At 45.6% G+C, this 14,500-nt stretch overlaps 1 protein-coding gene across 3 annotated transcripts in view; it reads left to right on the forward strand.

Moving 5' to 3' along the window:
- The first annotated feature begins 1,273 nt into the window (after positions 1 to 1,273).
- Positions 1,274 to 14,500, forward strand: part of TOM1L1 (target of myb1 like 1 membrane trafficking protein) — a 61,983-nt gene continuing 48,756 nt past the window's right edge. For 2 of the 3 annotated variants that reach the window (XR_008201001.1, XM_052657267.1), the window contains exons 1-4: positions 1,274 to 1,390; positions 3,792 to 3,876; positions 7,610 to 7,688; positions 14,011 to 14,235. Coding sequence is in view for 2 of the 3 variants with exons in the window: in XM_052657267.1 (XP_052513227.1) it covers positions 1,333 to 1,390; positions 3,792 to 3,876; positions 7,610 to 7,688; positions 14,011 to 14,235 (447 nt within the window). In the remaining variant the exon portion in view is untranslated. The remainder of the gene's footprint in view (positions 1,391 to 3,791; positions 3,877 to 7,609; positions 7,689 to 14,010; positions 14,236 to 14,500) is intronic. The other variant, XM_052657268.1, reaches the window with a different exon arrangement.

Below are 14,500 nucleotides of genomic sequence, written 5' to 3' on the forward strand. Positions count from 1 at the left end.
TTTCAACAGTGTCAGCAGAAGCTGTAGTGATGACTAAGGAACTGATAAGTAGCACCATATAAAGGAGTTCCCCTGGATATGCATGTGGAGAGTATTAGTCACAGGTAGGAGACATTTACAACAAAGATGTTTCACTCTAGATCTTAGAATCCCAAGCATTAGCTCGCAAGGGTCAAGTAAAATCAGAAATAAATTAGAGCAAAACACCCAAGTGAGTTAGCCCCTTGGTGCACACTGGGATTGGTTTTGATTTATGTGCTTACATATACGACTAGGAACACAAGGCAGATCTCCTCACCATTTCCAGGACCAAAGAAGGGTTCGTAGAGCTGGGCCCAAGCGGACCGCAGGAAGTGAGACCTGGAAGTGCAGGGAGCCCATGCGGTGCTAACTGCCATCACCTTGGAGACACCCAGCCTCCAGCAGCGTGGCGTCACGGGAGACTGTCGCAGTAGCCAATCAGATGTTCATCGAATGCCCCAGAAGAGGGAAAGGGCAACCGGGAAGCGGTTGAAGAGCTCAAGCTCGGATTTACATTCCAAAGCAGTTCTACGGCCGAACAGTCTGCACGGGCAGAAGGAAAGCCCTTTCCTTTCCTCAGCTTCGCGGGAGGACAGTTCCCAGGAGGAGCCCGGAGCTCGCTTGGCGGCGCCACGCGGTCCCTCAGGAAACGGGGGCAAGACGACGGCCAGCGCCTGGTTTGAAGCCAGTCCGCCCTCCTGACCCTCACTTGCAGCCTAAGGGCGAGGGACACGCCTTCGCTCCCGGATCTCGGGGCCGGGTCAATAAGCGGGGCGGGGTAAATATTTCCAGGCACTCGATTCCCTCAGTGGCTAAACATTTGTTCTGTGAGTGCCAGACGCTGACCTGGGCGGGTTACGTGGCTAATGTTCACCGTGGCCTGTGTAACTCCGCGTTTCCTTCTCTACAAGGGGGCGCAAGAGGCGCCGAGAAGTGCAGCGCCCCGCCCCGAGAGCAGCAGGATCCGCGCTCGGGCCCCAGCGGCGGCCCCCGGGCCCTGAGGCCTGTCCCCCGGAGCGGCACGTGCGCGCGCGGCCGACCCCTCGGGGGACCCCACCCGCCCCGCCCCCTCCAGGACCCCGCCCCGCCCCCTCCAGGACCCCGCCCCGCCCCCTCCAGGACCCCGCCCCGCCCCCTCCAGGACCCCGCCCCGCCCGAGACCCCCGCCCCACCCCCTCCGCGCCCCGCCCCCTGGACCCCGCCCCCTGGGGACCCCGCCCCGCCCGGCGCCCCGCAGCGGCCGAGGGAGGAGCCGGGGCCGTGCGGGAGGAGTCGCGGGCGGCGGAGGCCCGGCGGGCTCGCAGCACGGCCATGGCGTTCGGCAGGAGTCACCGGGACCCGTACGCGAACTCCCTGGGCCAGCTGATAGGTAAGGGGGGCCCCGAGCCCCGACTCCGTTCCCCGCCGCACGGGACCGCGTGGGTCCCGGCTCGAGGAGCTCCCCGCTTCCCCGCAGCTTTCCCAGGCCCGCGCCCGCCGGTGCGGCGATACCCCTGTCGCGTTCCGTCTCTCTCGAAGCCGGGCTCCGCACTGTTCCCCGGCGCCTTCCAGCGCGGTGGGCGTGGGAGCGGACAGGTGGCCCGGGGGTCGGGGGCGGCTGGCCGGGCCCTCCGCAGGGGTGCCGCCCTCTGGGGCCGGGCGAGCCTCTCCGAGAGCGAGCCAAGGGTTGTGCCCGCTCTGCGAGGGGAAGGTTCCAGGAGGGTGAGTGCAGTGACCTCGCCGGCACAGGCAGGTGTCCAGACGCGTGCTCGCGATTCCAGGCCTTTACAGCCCGAGCTTCTTTTTCGGGAGGAACAAAGAGAAGGGACGTGCTGAGCACAGGAGCGACGGGAGGGGAGCCAGGCTCTCTCTCGGGGACAACAGAGGCCTCTGCGGGCCACCGAGGGCCACGCAGGTGTCTCCCCGACTCCTTTGGCTCTTCTGTGGGCGCGCCCCCGTCGACGTACGCGGAAGCCTGTCCCGGGCCCGGGGCGGCTCACCGACGCGGCTCCGTGCCTTCCTCGGGAAGCGAGTGTGGCACCCGTGCCCGGAGGTGCCAAGCAGAGCGTGAGCATGTCGGCGAATTTAGTGGGACGAAGAAATCAGGAGAGCCTGGTAGTTATAACAAGGAGGCTGATTTGGACAGTTTAGCCTGCAGCTTAGTTAACTGCTCTTTAAAAAGTACACGGCACCCAACCTGAAGCTTGGTTCCCACAACTTTATGAGATAGTGAGTGTAACTTCCATTAAGGAGGAAATGCTTTCCAAACTGTTGCTGGCTTTTTCTCTGTCGGGTGTTAAAATAAACTCTGACCAGAAATGGAGTCGGACTGCATCTTCATAATCTGATTTATTCTTTGGTGGTATGCACATTTACTGACTGCCAACTGTATGCCTGGACCTGAAGCAGGCACAGGCAAGACCTGGTCTCAGCCATCAAGGTATGGGGAAGATGCACACATATATAGGGAAGTGATTATAGTACAGTACCTTTGCAATAGAAGAGAAATGTAAAACACCCAAAACTTATGAAAAGGGAGAACTTAACTCTGCCATGGCTTTTGAAGGATGAGTTTGAACGATTTCTAGGAAGATGGGAAGGTGGGAGGAAGGAGCATGGAATGGGGAGCAAAGAAACTGGCTGAAAGAACCTTGTGACTAAACACAAGGTTGGTAAGCTTTGTCCATTTTGAATGCCAAATGCAGATAGTGCTTCTCCTTGGTGGGGAGCAGGCTTGGCTTTGCAGTTCCACCAGCCAAACCTTTATCCTCTTCTTAATCCTTTCAATTAATTTTTGCTCCTTTCCCTGTTGGTCCTCATGTTTTCACGCTCAGAAATATTCTTTCCTTTTAGGAAACATGTTAAGATCACTCAGGTTGAGTGTTCTGTGATCCTCTTTGCAGGTGGCATTCTGTATTCTTAAGGAGGCTGTCTGGACAGGGAAAAACTATTTGTTTAATGATGGGGTTCCAGGTACAGGAGGCTTCAAGTATGTCTGGTGCAGCGCTGGTTAATACAGGTGCTGGCAGGTACACAGACAGTTTCAGTAGCTCTCTCTTTTTCTCAACACCACTCGGCCAAGGAGAATACGTGACTTTTAAAAAAGCAAACAAAAACAACCTAGATTTGATGCTAGTTCTACCTTGTACTGACTGTGTAGCCTTGGGTAATTTCCTTAACCTTCTTGAACTTCTGTGTCATCATCTCTGACAGTGGGTTAAATGAAATTGCGTAAGATAAAATACTTAGCAGTATGCACTTCACCTTGTAGGTAGCTGTCCTTCTCTGAAAGACAGGCAGGCAGATGGAGATTTAGGTGGGCTGTTCTAGCCCTGAAGCCTTTATTAATAGGTCATTTATTACTGTGGCAACAGCAGCACTCTGAACCTGGATCTTGACTGATTCTTGAATTACTGGGAATTGTGCAAAAAAAAAAAAATCTGTCTGCCTTTTGGTGATGTAAACTTAATGGTGCTTGCTAGGGAACCCCAGGCAGATTGTTTCTGGAAAACCAGACATGTTTGGGGCTTCTCTGGTGCTTTAGACAGTAAAGAATCTGCCTGCAATGCAGGAGACCCAGGTTCAATCCCTGGGTTGGGAAGATCCCTTGGAGAAAGGAATGGCAGCCCACTCCAGTATTCTTGCCTGGAGAATTGCACGAACAGAGGAGCCTGGCAGGCTGTAGTCCATGGGGTCACAGTCGGACGTCACTAAGTGACTGACTTTCACTTTTTTTTGAGACGTGTTTTATTCTGTTGTAGCTCAGACTCAACCTAACTTTTTCTTTGCAGAAAAGGCTACGTTTGCTGGAGTGCAGACGGAAGACTGGGGCCAGTTCATGCACATCTGTGACATAATTAACACCACCCACGATGGGTGAGTTCAGAGTGTGGTTCGTGTGTTTGTCTCATAAGAAGCGTCAGAACTATAGTGTGTTTTCTCCTGCAAACTTGAGTTTTCTCTTACAGACTTTGGTTTTCTTGTTGAAATAGTGTTTCCATCACCTTTTAAGCACTCACTGCCTTTTGAAGACATGTCAGGTTGAAATATTAGGACAGCTGTTTTTTTTAGCATGTGGAATATCTGAGAATCCCTTATAATTTTTTTCTTTGCCTTTTTCGTAATAATTTCAAATTTTGTCTCTGTGAGGCTCAAATCCCTTTATCTTTAAGGAGAGGGGGAGATATTGTTTCCCTCATTAGGAATTCTTCTTGCTCTGACTGCCAATATTTTATGTTATTGTAACTGAAAAATATTATGAAGAAGCTAGTGGACTCCTGGTGGTGAACTGTCTCTGAGCAGTTGTCATTATCAACCAGGAAATAATATAGAAGTTGTTTTCCTCTGCCTGTCACAAGACAGTTGTTTTCTTCTGAATGCCAACTCATCCATGTTTACGCTGAGTTCTTAAACAATATGGTATCTTTTGTTACACTTCTTAAACTTTAAGAAGTTGAAATTTAAAGAACAAAATCATTAAGGCTATTTTGTGACTTAGTCTGAATTATAACTTGTTGTAAGGGATACAGTTCTCTTGATTTTCATACACATTTAAAGTCAGCATGAATAGCTAAAGAGATGATCTTAGTTTATGTTGATGAATGCAGAGTTCCAAATAACAGCAAGGCGACCTAAGAAAGAAAGACTTCCTCAGTGATCAGTGCAAAGAAATAGAGGAAAATAATAGAATGGGAAAGACTAGAGGTCTCTTCAAGAAACTTAGAGATAAAAAGGGAACTTTTCATGCAAAGATGGGTACAATAAAGGAGAGAAATGGTATGGACTTAACAGAAGCAGAAGAGGTGGCAAGAATACGCAGAAGAACTATGCAAAAAAATCTTCATGACCCAGATAATCACAATGGTATGATCATTCACCTAGAGCCAGATATCCTGGAATGTGAAGTCAAGTGGGCCTTAGGAGGCATCACTATGAACAAAACTAGTAGAGGGGATGGCATTCCAGTTGAGCTATTTCAAATCCTAAAACATGATGCTGTGAAAGTGCTGCACTCAGTATGCCAGCAGATTGGAAAACTCAGCAATGGCCACAGAACTGGAAAAGGTCAGTTTTCATTCCAATCCCAAACAAAGGCAATGCCAAAGAATGTTCGAACTATAGCACGATTGCACTCATCTCATACGATAGCCAAGTAATGCTCAAAATTCTCCAAGCCAGACTTCAACAGTACGTGACGGTGAACTTCCAGATTTTCAAGCTGTATTTAGAAAAGGCATAGGAACCAGAGATAAAATTACCAACATCCCCTGGATCATCGAAAAAGCAAGAGAGTTCCAGAAAAACATCTACTTCTGCTTTATTGACTATGCCAAAGCCTTTGACTGTGTGGATCACAACAAACTGTGGAAAATTCTTAAAGAAATGGGAATACCAGACCACCTGACCCGCCTCTTGGGAAACCTGTATGCAGGTCAGGAAGCAACAGTTAGAACTGGACATGGAACAACAGACTGGTTCCAAATAGGAAAAGGAGTACGTCAAGGCTGTATATTGTCACCCTGCTTATTTAACTTATATGTAGAGTACATCATGTGAAATGCCAGGCTAGATGAAACGCAAGCTGGAATCAAGATTGCCGGGAGAAATATCAATAACCTCAGATATGCAGATGACACCACCTTTATGACAGAAGACAAGAGGCAAGACGAGCCTCTTGATGAAAGTGAAAGCTGAGAGTGAAAAAGTTGTCTTAAAACTCAGCATTCAGAAAACTAACATTCTGTCTAAAACTAAAACTTAACATTCATGGCATCTGATCCCATCACTTCATGGGAAATAGATGGGGAAACAGTGGAAACAGTGGCAGACTTTATTTTTGGGGGCTCCAGAATCACTGCAGATGGTGACTGTAGCCATGAAATTAAAAGACGCTTGTTCCTTGGAAGAAAAGCTATGACCAACCTCGACAGCATATGGACCTGAATTTGAGTAAACTCCAGGAGTTAGGGATGGATAGGGAAGGCTTGCATGCTGCAGTCCATGGGGTCGCAAAGAGTCGGACACAACTGAGTGACTGAACAGAACTGATGCTGATGAAGAAAACATAATTAATTATTGACTCTATCAATGGAAAGTGCTTAAAGTACTAACTAGAGCTTTAAAGTATTTATAATGGTTTCTCTATAGTCTTATTTCCCGCATTTGGTTCCTCTGAACCTTTTCTTCACTTATAATACTGACTTCTTCATTGATAATGGAAAAAAGGGATCTCAATGTAAAATTATTTTACTTATTTATTTTTTCTTTTTTTATTTATATTTATTTATTTAGCCACATCAGGTCTTAGTTGGGGCATGTGGGATCTAGTCCTCTGACCAGGGATCAAACCTGGGCCCCTGGTTTGGGAGCTCACAGTTTTAGCCACTGGACTACCAGGGAATTCCCCCAATTTTTTTCTTTTAAAATAGTATCTTTATTCTTTTAAGCTTTTCCAAGAGTTTAATTTTAGATTTTATATATGATCTTTTAGAAATATATCTATTATAGGAGTTACAATTATAAGTGTACTAAATGTTATATAATTATATTATCATATAATAGAAATTCTACCCATGCAAACATAACAAAATTAGAAGGTAATATGCAAAAAGGATTTGTATCTTTTTTAAGTGTTGAAGTGTAAGTGTCATACAATACTGTGTAAGTTTAAAATGTACAGCAAATGACTTAGATATATTACAAAACAATTTCCCCAATAAGTTAGCGTCACAGTTACACCTCATAAAATTACAAAAACAATTTTTTCCCTCGTGATAAGAACTTTTAGTGTCTACTGTCTTAATAGCTATCAGATATATCATATAGCAGAATTAACTGTGTCACGTTGTACATCACATCCGCATTACTTACTTAACACTGGTCATCTTGAAGTGAATTTGGACTGTCTACTTACACGTTGTTCTTCCTTTTGTAACATAAAATTGTAGGATATCAATCAGTCCTAGTTAGTCGTAACTCCTCCTCCTGTATCCTGCTGCCTGTAGGGTGCTTGGGGCTTTCCAGGTGGTGCTAGTGGTAAAGAATTTGCCTGCCAATGCAGGAGATGCAAGAGATGCGGGTTTGACCCCTGAGTCAGGAAAATCCCCTAGAGGAGGAAATGGCATCCCACTCCAGTATTCTTGCCTAAATAATCCCATGGACAGAGGAGCCTGGAAGGCTACAGTCCAAGGGGGTCTCAAAGAGTTGGACACAACTTAGCAACTCAACAAAAACAACAATAGGGTGTGTAGGAAACGCTAATAATAAACATAGGTCACATTTTTGGAAATTCATTTCATGTAAGGTGGTTCTGTGCATTGACATAGAGAGGGCTGTGGGTGTGAGTACATTTCACATGTAGTGCTTTCTAGGTAATGATCATCTGAATACGTTATTTGGTTTTCACAAGGAGGTAGGTGGTATTGTCTGCCTAGATGTGTGAGGAAACGGGTATAACAAGTTCAGTCATCTGCCCAGTGTCACACAGCAGAACTAAGACCTTGGGTGTCTCCTCAGCCGTTCCTCTTTCCACGCCGCACAGTGCTAGTCAGAGACGGACTTGCTTTCCGCAGGGCCTGCATTGATGATTTTACTGTGTTTGTTGTCGTAGGCCAAAAGATGCAGTAAAAGCTTTGAAGAAAAGGATTTCCAAAAACTACAATCATAAAGAAATCCAACTCACCTTGTCAGTAAGTACTTTAATGTTAAATTGAGACTAAAATTGCCTAAGTTATAGTCATATTTCTCATTTTGGGTCTAAAGGATACAAATACTCTGAGATAATAGGTGAGCAAAAAGTTATGTACAGTATGGATTAAAATGATTCATTTACTGAGAATTACAGAATCAAGGGAATTTTGTTGATTGTAAGAGTATTTAATCTGGTGGAAAATGAGTGTTCCTGGAAAATCATATTTTCCTGGTTAGGAGATGAGAACTGATAATGAAAAACTTGGAGGAACTGAGCTGATCAAGAAGTCTGTGTATGTGTTACACATGGGGAGAACTGAAGCTTGAAAAACGCCCCCCTGTTAGCTCCCTGCCTTGCTTGCACACCTCTGGAATTCTGAGGTGCTGGCAGCTCTCTAGGGTCCAGCCAAGTTCTGCTGCCTGATATAATTTGAATTAAGTTCTTTGTTGATAGAAACAGTCCTGTGCACCGTGTTTCTTGATATGGGTGTGGACATTTATTTGACGGGTTTCCGTTTTCCCCCAACCTTGGCTGTGTGACCCCTACAGTTGCTGGGTGAGTTGCCAGTTTCACTTCGGTACGTTTTGCAGACCCTGCCTGCTGCCTGAGAGTGAGCTGTGTGCTTTCTGATGTCTTCTGAGTGCCTTTGCTGACCTCATCCTGGCTCCTCTGCCAGCAGCATCAGACTGCCCTTAGGAGGGCTGGGCATGGTTATCTAGAGGGCTGTGGAGCAGAGCTGAGCTTTGCCCCCCTTTTCTAGCTTCAGGGGGAAAAGAACTTAGCTCCTCTTGCTTACTTGGAAAAGAAATGAAGTCTTAATGATACTGTTACTGAAGAAACCCTACAAGTTAGGGTCAGAATACAGTTTGTCTCCTCCACCTTTTTGGACCTCTCCCCTCTCCTTCACCATGGTTGCCTCCTCAGGGAGGTCACGGAGTGGAGGGAACTGGAGAGAGGAGTAAGGTGCTCCAGGGGAAACAGGAGAACAGTGGGTTGGTGATGGAAATACACCTTGGCCTGGTACTTTACCTGGTAGCTCAGCTGGTAAAGAATCTGCCTGTAAGGCAGGAAATGCCGGTTTGACTTCCAGGTCAGAAAGATCTGCTGGAGAATGGATAGGCTGCCCGCTCCAGTCTTCTTGGGCTTCCCTGGTGGCTCAGCTGGTAAAGAATCCACCTGAAATGCAGCACACCTGGGTTCAATCCCTTTGTTGGGAAGATCCCCTGGAGAGGGGAAAGGCTACCTGCTCCAGGATTCTGGCCTGGAGAATTCCATGAACTGAGCAGCCTGGCAGCCTGTGGTCCACTGAGTCACAAAGAGTTGGGCACAACTGAGTGACATTCACTTGCACTTTGGCTGATGCTCTCAACAACCCTGTGAAGAAGTTGTATTATTGATTCCACTTCTCAGATGAAGAAACTGATAATTAGTGAGGTTAAGTGATGGTTCCCTCCCCCCACCCCCAACTTTTAAGTAGCATAGGCAAGATTTCAGTGCAGGTCTCAGATTCTAAATTCCATGCCCTGGCCCCATGCCACCTTGCTTCTCTGAACAAATCATGCCCCTTGAAAGAACAGTCACAGTGTTTCGTTTGTGTCTTTAGCTTCTTTGTGGTGGAAGATTTAGGGTATTAGGTGTTGACTGACTGACTGTCCTTCAGCCCCCATCCCCCTCCCCTAGCATCCAGTAAGGACTCAGGGAGTGATTGTGATTTGGGGTAGAAAGGTATACAGCTGTGCCCTGAAATGGAGGATGTCCCAGGGCTGCCGAAGGTTAGGAGAATTGACTGAGGAACCTAAGGGTGGAAGATAAATTTACGCCGCTTTCCGAATTTCAGCATGCGGTGTTTCACCTTCTGACCACCGTGGATTCTGTATGATGCCTTTGTCTCTCTGTGTTATAGCCAGCTTACCTGACCTTTCTGTGGTGGCTTTCTGTCCCTGGTCCATCACTTCCTCCATCCAGCTTCCTTCCCTCCAGGGACGAATCAGGACTCTCCCCTGAGGAAGCTGAGCTGTTTGCAAGTGTTGTGTCTTATACCCCCATCTGTCTATGAGGCCCCACACTTTCTCTTCTGCAGGTCATCTGATCGCTCAGGCCTTCCTCACAGCTTGCTGCCTGTTCCCTGTTCCACCTCTGGTAACTGTTTCATTCTCGCCTCCTGATTTCCATACCAGCATGTGAGAGCAAGGAGTCTAAGACCTGTGCCAAAGTAAAGGTGAGAATCACAGGTTAGGAGCCAGAATAGCTCCTCATTGTTAGGGGTAGAGTTCATTAAGGTCCCTGCTTCTTGGACTTCTTTGAATTGGCCTTTGATTCTTGATAGCTTCATGCAGCTTTCCCTGAGTTCTTTATTTAATGGCCCAGGCACCTCACCTGAGACTACTCACTGCACTGGAGCGGTGTGTTTAATTTTTTAGAACAGACTTTAATATAAACTTAAGCCAGACTTAATTATGAGAGAAATTAGTCACAGAACAAATATCCAGTGTCTGTCAAAGGCAATTATTTGTTTACCAATAAACTCTTAAACAGTGGATCCTCATATATTACATTTCCATTTTATCATGGTGAAGTGATGAGAGCCTGTCAAAGTTGATTATAAATGTCCTTTGTATTATCTGTCATTTAGGTTCTCCATGGACTTGTTAGCCTTGATTAGGTCTTCGCTGGGATCTGACTAGACTCTGATTTCCTACTATCAGTTGGTGGTACGGTTTTATCAAGAAGCCTGTTGTTTTGTCTTATTTTAAAAACCATTTAGTTATCAGGCTTTATAACTCTTTCCTATCAAGAGATAGGAATACCAGACCACCTTACCTGCCTCTTGAGAAATCTGTATACAGGTCAGGAAGCAACAGTTAGAACTAGACATGGAACAATAGACTGATTCCAAATTGGGAAAGGAGCACATCAAGGCTCTATATTGTCACCCTGCTTATTCAACTTATATGAAGAGTACATCATGAGAAACACTGGGCTGGATGAAGCACAAGCTGGAATCAAGATTGCAGGGAGAAATATCAATAACCTCAGATATGTAGATGATATCACCCTTATGGCAGAAAACGAAGAGGAACTAAAGAGCCTCTTGATGAAAGTGAGAGAAGAGAGTGAAAAAGCTGGCTTGAAACTCAACATTCAGAAAATGAAGATCATGGCATCCAGTTCCATCACTCCATGACAAATAGATGGGGAAACAGTGGAAACAGTGACAGACTTTATTTTCTTGGGCTCCAAAATCACTGCAGATGGTGATTGCAGCCATGAAATGAAAAAATGTTTGCTCTTGGAAGGAAAGCTGTGACCAACCTAGACAGCATATTAAAAAGCAGAGACATTACTTTGCCAGCAAATGTCCATCTAGTCAAGGCTATGGTTTTTCCAGTAGTCATGTATGGATGTGAGAGTTGGACTGTGAAGAAAGCTGAGCACCGAAGAATTGATGCTTTTGAACTGTGGTGTTGGAGGAGACTCTTGAGAGTCCCTTGGACTGCAAGGCGATCCTACCAGTCAATCTGGAAGGAGGTCAGTCCTGAATATTCATTGGATGGACTAATGGCTGAAGCTGAAACTCCAATATTTTGGCCACCTGATGCAAAGAACTGACTCATTTGAAAAGACCCTGATGCTGGGAAAGATTGAGGGCAGGAAGAGAAGGGGACGACAGAGGATGAGATGGTTAGATGACATCACTGACTCAATGGACATGGGTTTGGGTGGACTCTGGGAGTTGGTGATGGACAGGGAGGCCTGGCGTGCTGTGGTTCATGGGGTCGCAAAGAGTCGGACATGACTGAGCAACTGAACTAAACTGAACTGATAACTCTTTTTTTTTTGTATACATATATCCCCTCCCTTTTGAAACTCACTCCCATCTCCCTCCCCATCCCATCCCTCTAGGTTGATACAGAGCCCCTGTTTGAGTTTCCTGAGCCATACAGCAAATTCCCGTTGGCTATCTGTTTTGCATATGGTAATGTCAGTTTCCATATTACTCTTTCCATACGTCTCACCCTCTCCCCATGTCCATAAGTCTATTCTCTATATCTGTTTCTCCATTGCTGCCCTGTAAATAAATTCTTCAGTACCATTTTTTCTAGATTCTGTATATATGTGTTAGAATATGGTATTTATCTTTCTCTTTCTGACTCACTTCAATCTGTATAATAGGTTTTAGGTTCATCCACCTCATTAGAGCAGACTCAAATGTGTTCCTTTTTATGGCTGAGTATTATTCCATTGTGTATATGTATCACAACTTCTTTATCCATTCCTTTGTCGATGGATATCTAGGTTGACCTGAACTGATAACTCTTAGCCAGAGTCTAGTCTTTACTTGAATGAGTCAGTTATGATAAGTCGCAGCCAGATACTATTATTGCGAAGAGGAAAGTGGTTGAATAGGTTCCTGGGAATCAGTTAATTAGTTGAAGCACCCCCTAGGTGATGAGTTACGGGGACTTCAGAATTAGTGTAAAACATCTTCATTCCTCTAGAAACTTACAAAGTAAGCTCATCCCCTTGGTGGCCTTACCTTGGTATGGTTTTCAGCTCTGGATGACCCCAAAGCCTGGGTTACTATGCTTAGTTAGAAATTTACCATGAGAAATAAAACTACCACGGAGCTTTTTTTCCTAACATTTTTGAAAGGAATACTTATCTTGGCCTGTCAGTATTTTCTTTCTTGATGGGAAATTATCTGTGTGAGCAGACAATCACAGTACTTACCATTTATTGAGGTCCTGCTATGTGTCAGGCTCTTCATATACATCACTTTTCACTTAAGCCTTACAGCAGGTCTCTGGAGGAAGGTAGGCTCATTCTGCAGTTGATGATGCTGAGGCTTAGTCAGGATAAGTGATTTGCCCAGCCACATGCAAAGGGACAACTGTGAAGCCTCAGATCAGCATACTCCGCAGTTGTTGCCTCCTCCTGGGTTCCCTCCTTCACCTCAGATTATGGTTTCTTGGTTCATAGGTTATGCATGCTCATTCGCTCAGTCGTGTCCAGCTCTTTGCAGCCCCGTGGACTGTAGCCCACCAGGCTCCTCTCTCCATGGAGTTTTCCAGGCAAGAATATTGGACTGGGTTGCCATTTCCTCCTCTAGGGTAATCTTCCCAACCCAGGAATCAAACCCACGTCTGTTGCATCTCTGCACTGGCGGGTGAATTCTTTACCACTGTGCCACCTGCGTAGCTCCATGTTCATAGGTTACATGAGCACATAAATTACACCAAAGCCCAATTCTAAAATGTGTAGGGACAAGGTATTTGATTTTTCCAATTCACCACTCTTAAGTTTTATTGTTTAGCTAAGTGGGCTGGGGTGTGACAGGTACTGTGACATGAAGGAAGAGGTGATAGCATAGAAGTAATTGGTCCTGACACTGTAGATTCCAATGGGAAAACACAAAGGGCATGGTTTATGATCTCCAGATGTTAACATTCTCAGCATTTCATATTGACTCTCTGATTTTTATAGGTAACCTCCTGGGAATGTTACCCATTAACATAAAATCCTGATACTCCCAACAGTAAAAAGTGGTTTGTGGAATATTTAGCATTTCTTTCACTATTATCGAAAATGAGACTTAGAGGCAAAGTGTTTTGCCTAAGACTGCTCAACTGGTTACATGAAGTATTTCTATAAATTCCCATTGAACTAGAGGCACCTGATAAAAACTCATCATAATAGCGTATCAAGCAAAAAGTCATTTGTTACGCAACTTGTCTTTCTCGAAACAACTTGTATTAAAATAGATTCATCTTAATATGTTTTGGATTCTGATTTTATTTTCCTTTGGTTAAAGGTTCTCCCTATGTTTAACATGCTGCGTGTGCTCAGCTTCCATATTTTATAGTTGCTTTTTTAGCAGTGATGCCCTTATAACTATAGCTTTCGTATCTTCTATTTGTATTGCCATTAAAGTGACACAATACAGAGCGTGGTGTAAAATCAGTTTTCAGGACTCCATTTCTACAAAGCTTATACCTATCCTGGTCATATTATGGTCTTTGTGACCTCTGGGAAGGTGGAAGCATGGACACTAGAGATTTCATTGTGTGTTTAGATCACTTTCAGAAATCTGCTCTCTGCATGCAGTCCTTCAGTACAGCTCATTCTTTCTTAGCCTGTCTTCTGTTCATGTTGCTGTATTGAAAACCTTTTTTTCAAGATGACTGATGACTCCACTAATCAACAAACCTACCTGAGTTTTTCTCACTCCATATTCCTAGCTGTTTGACACTCCATCGTCCTGAAAATCCTGCCCACTTTTGACTTTATGAGCGTCATGTTCTGTTTATTTTATGCCTCAGTTTCCGTTGGTTGCTCTTGGGCTGCCTTTCTGGATCCTCCTTCCAGCCTCCCAGTTGAATCCCAGTGTGCTTCCTGCTCTCTGTTCATGCGAGGCAGCCCCAGGTACTCCCTGTGGGCTGAAGTCTCTCCTGAACTGGATCTGCGCACGTACAGCTCTCAGCCAGAAATCTCCACTTGATTGTCCCTGTCCTTTTGTCTTAGTCATCTTGAGCTGCTCTAACAAGGTACCGTTGATTGGGTGGCTTCAGCAATGACTTTTCAATTTCTCCAGTCTGTGAGGCTCTGAAGTCCAAGGTCAGGGTGCTGGCAGGCTCATTGTCTGAGGAGGGCCCGCCCTCTGGCTTGTCAATGGCTGTCTTCTCGTTGTATCGTTGTGTAGCCAAGGAGAGATCTCTCTTATCCCTCCCTTCTGAGAAAGGCGGGAGAAGAGAGGGACGACAGAGGACGAAATGGTTGGATGGCATCACCGACTCAATGGACATGAGTTTG

Source organism: Budorcas taxicolor, chromosome 19 (genome assembly GCF_023091745.1).
Source record: "Budorcas taxicolor isolate Tak-1 chromosome 19, Takin1.1, whole genome shotgun sequence".
Taxonomy (NCBI): domain Eukaryota; kingdom Metazoa; phylum Chordata; class Mammalia; order Artiodactyla; family Bovidae; genus Budorcas; species Budorcas taxicolor.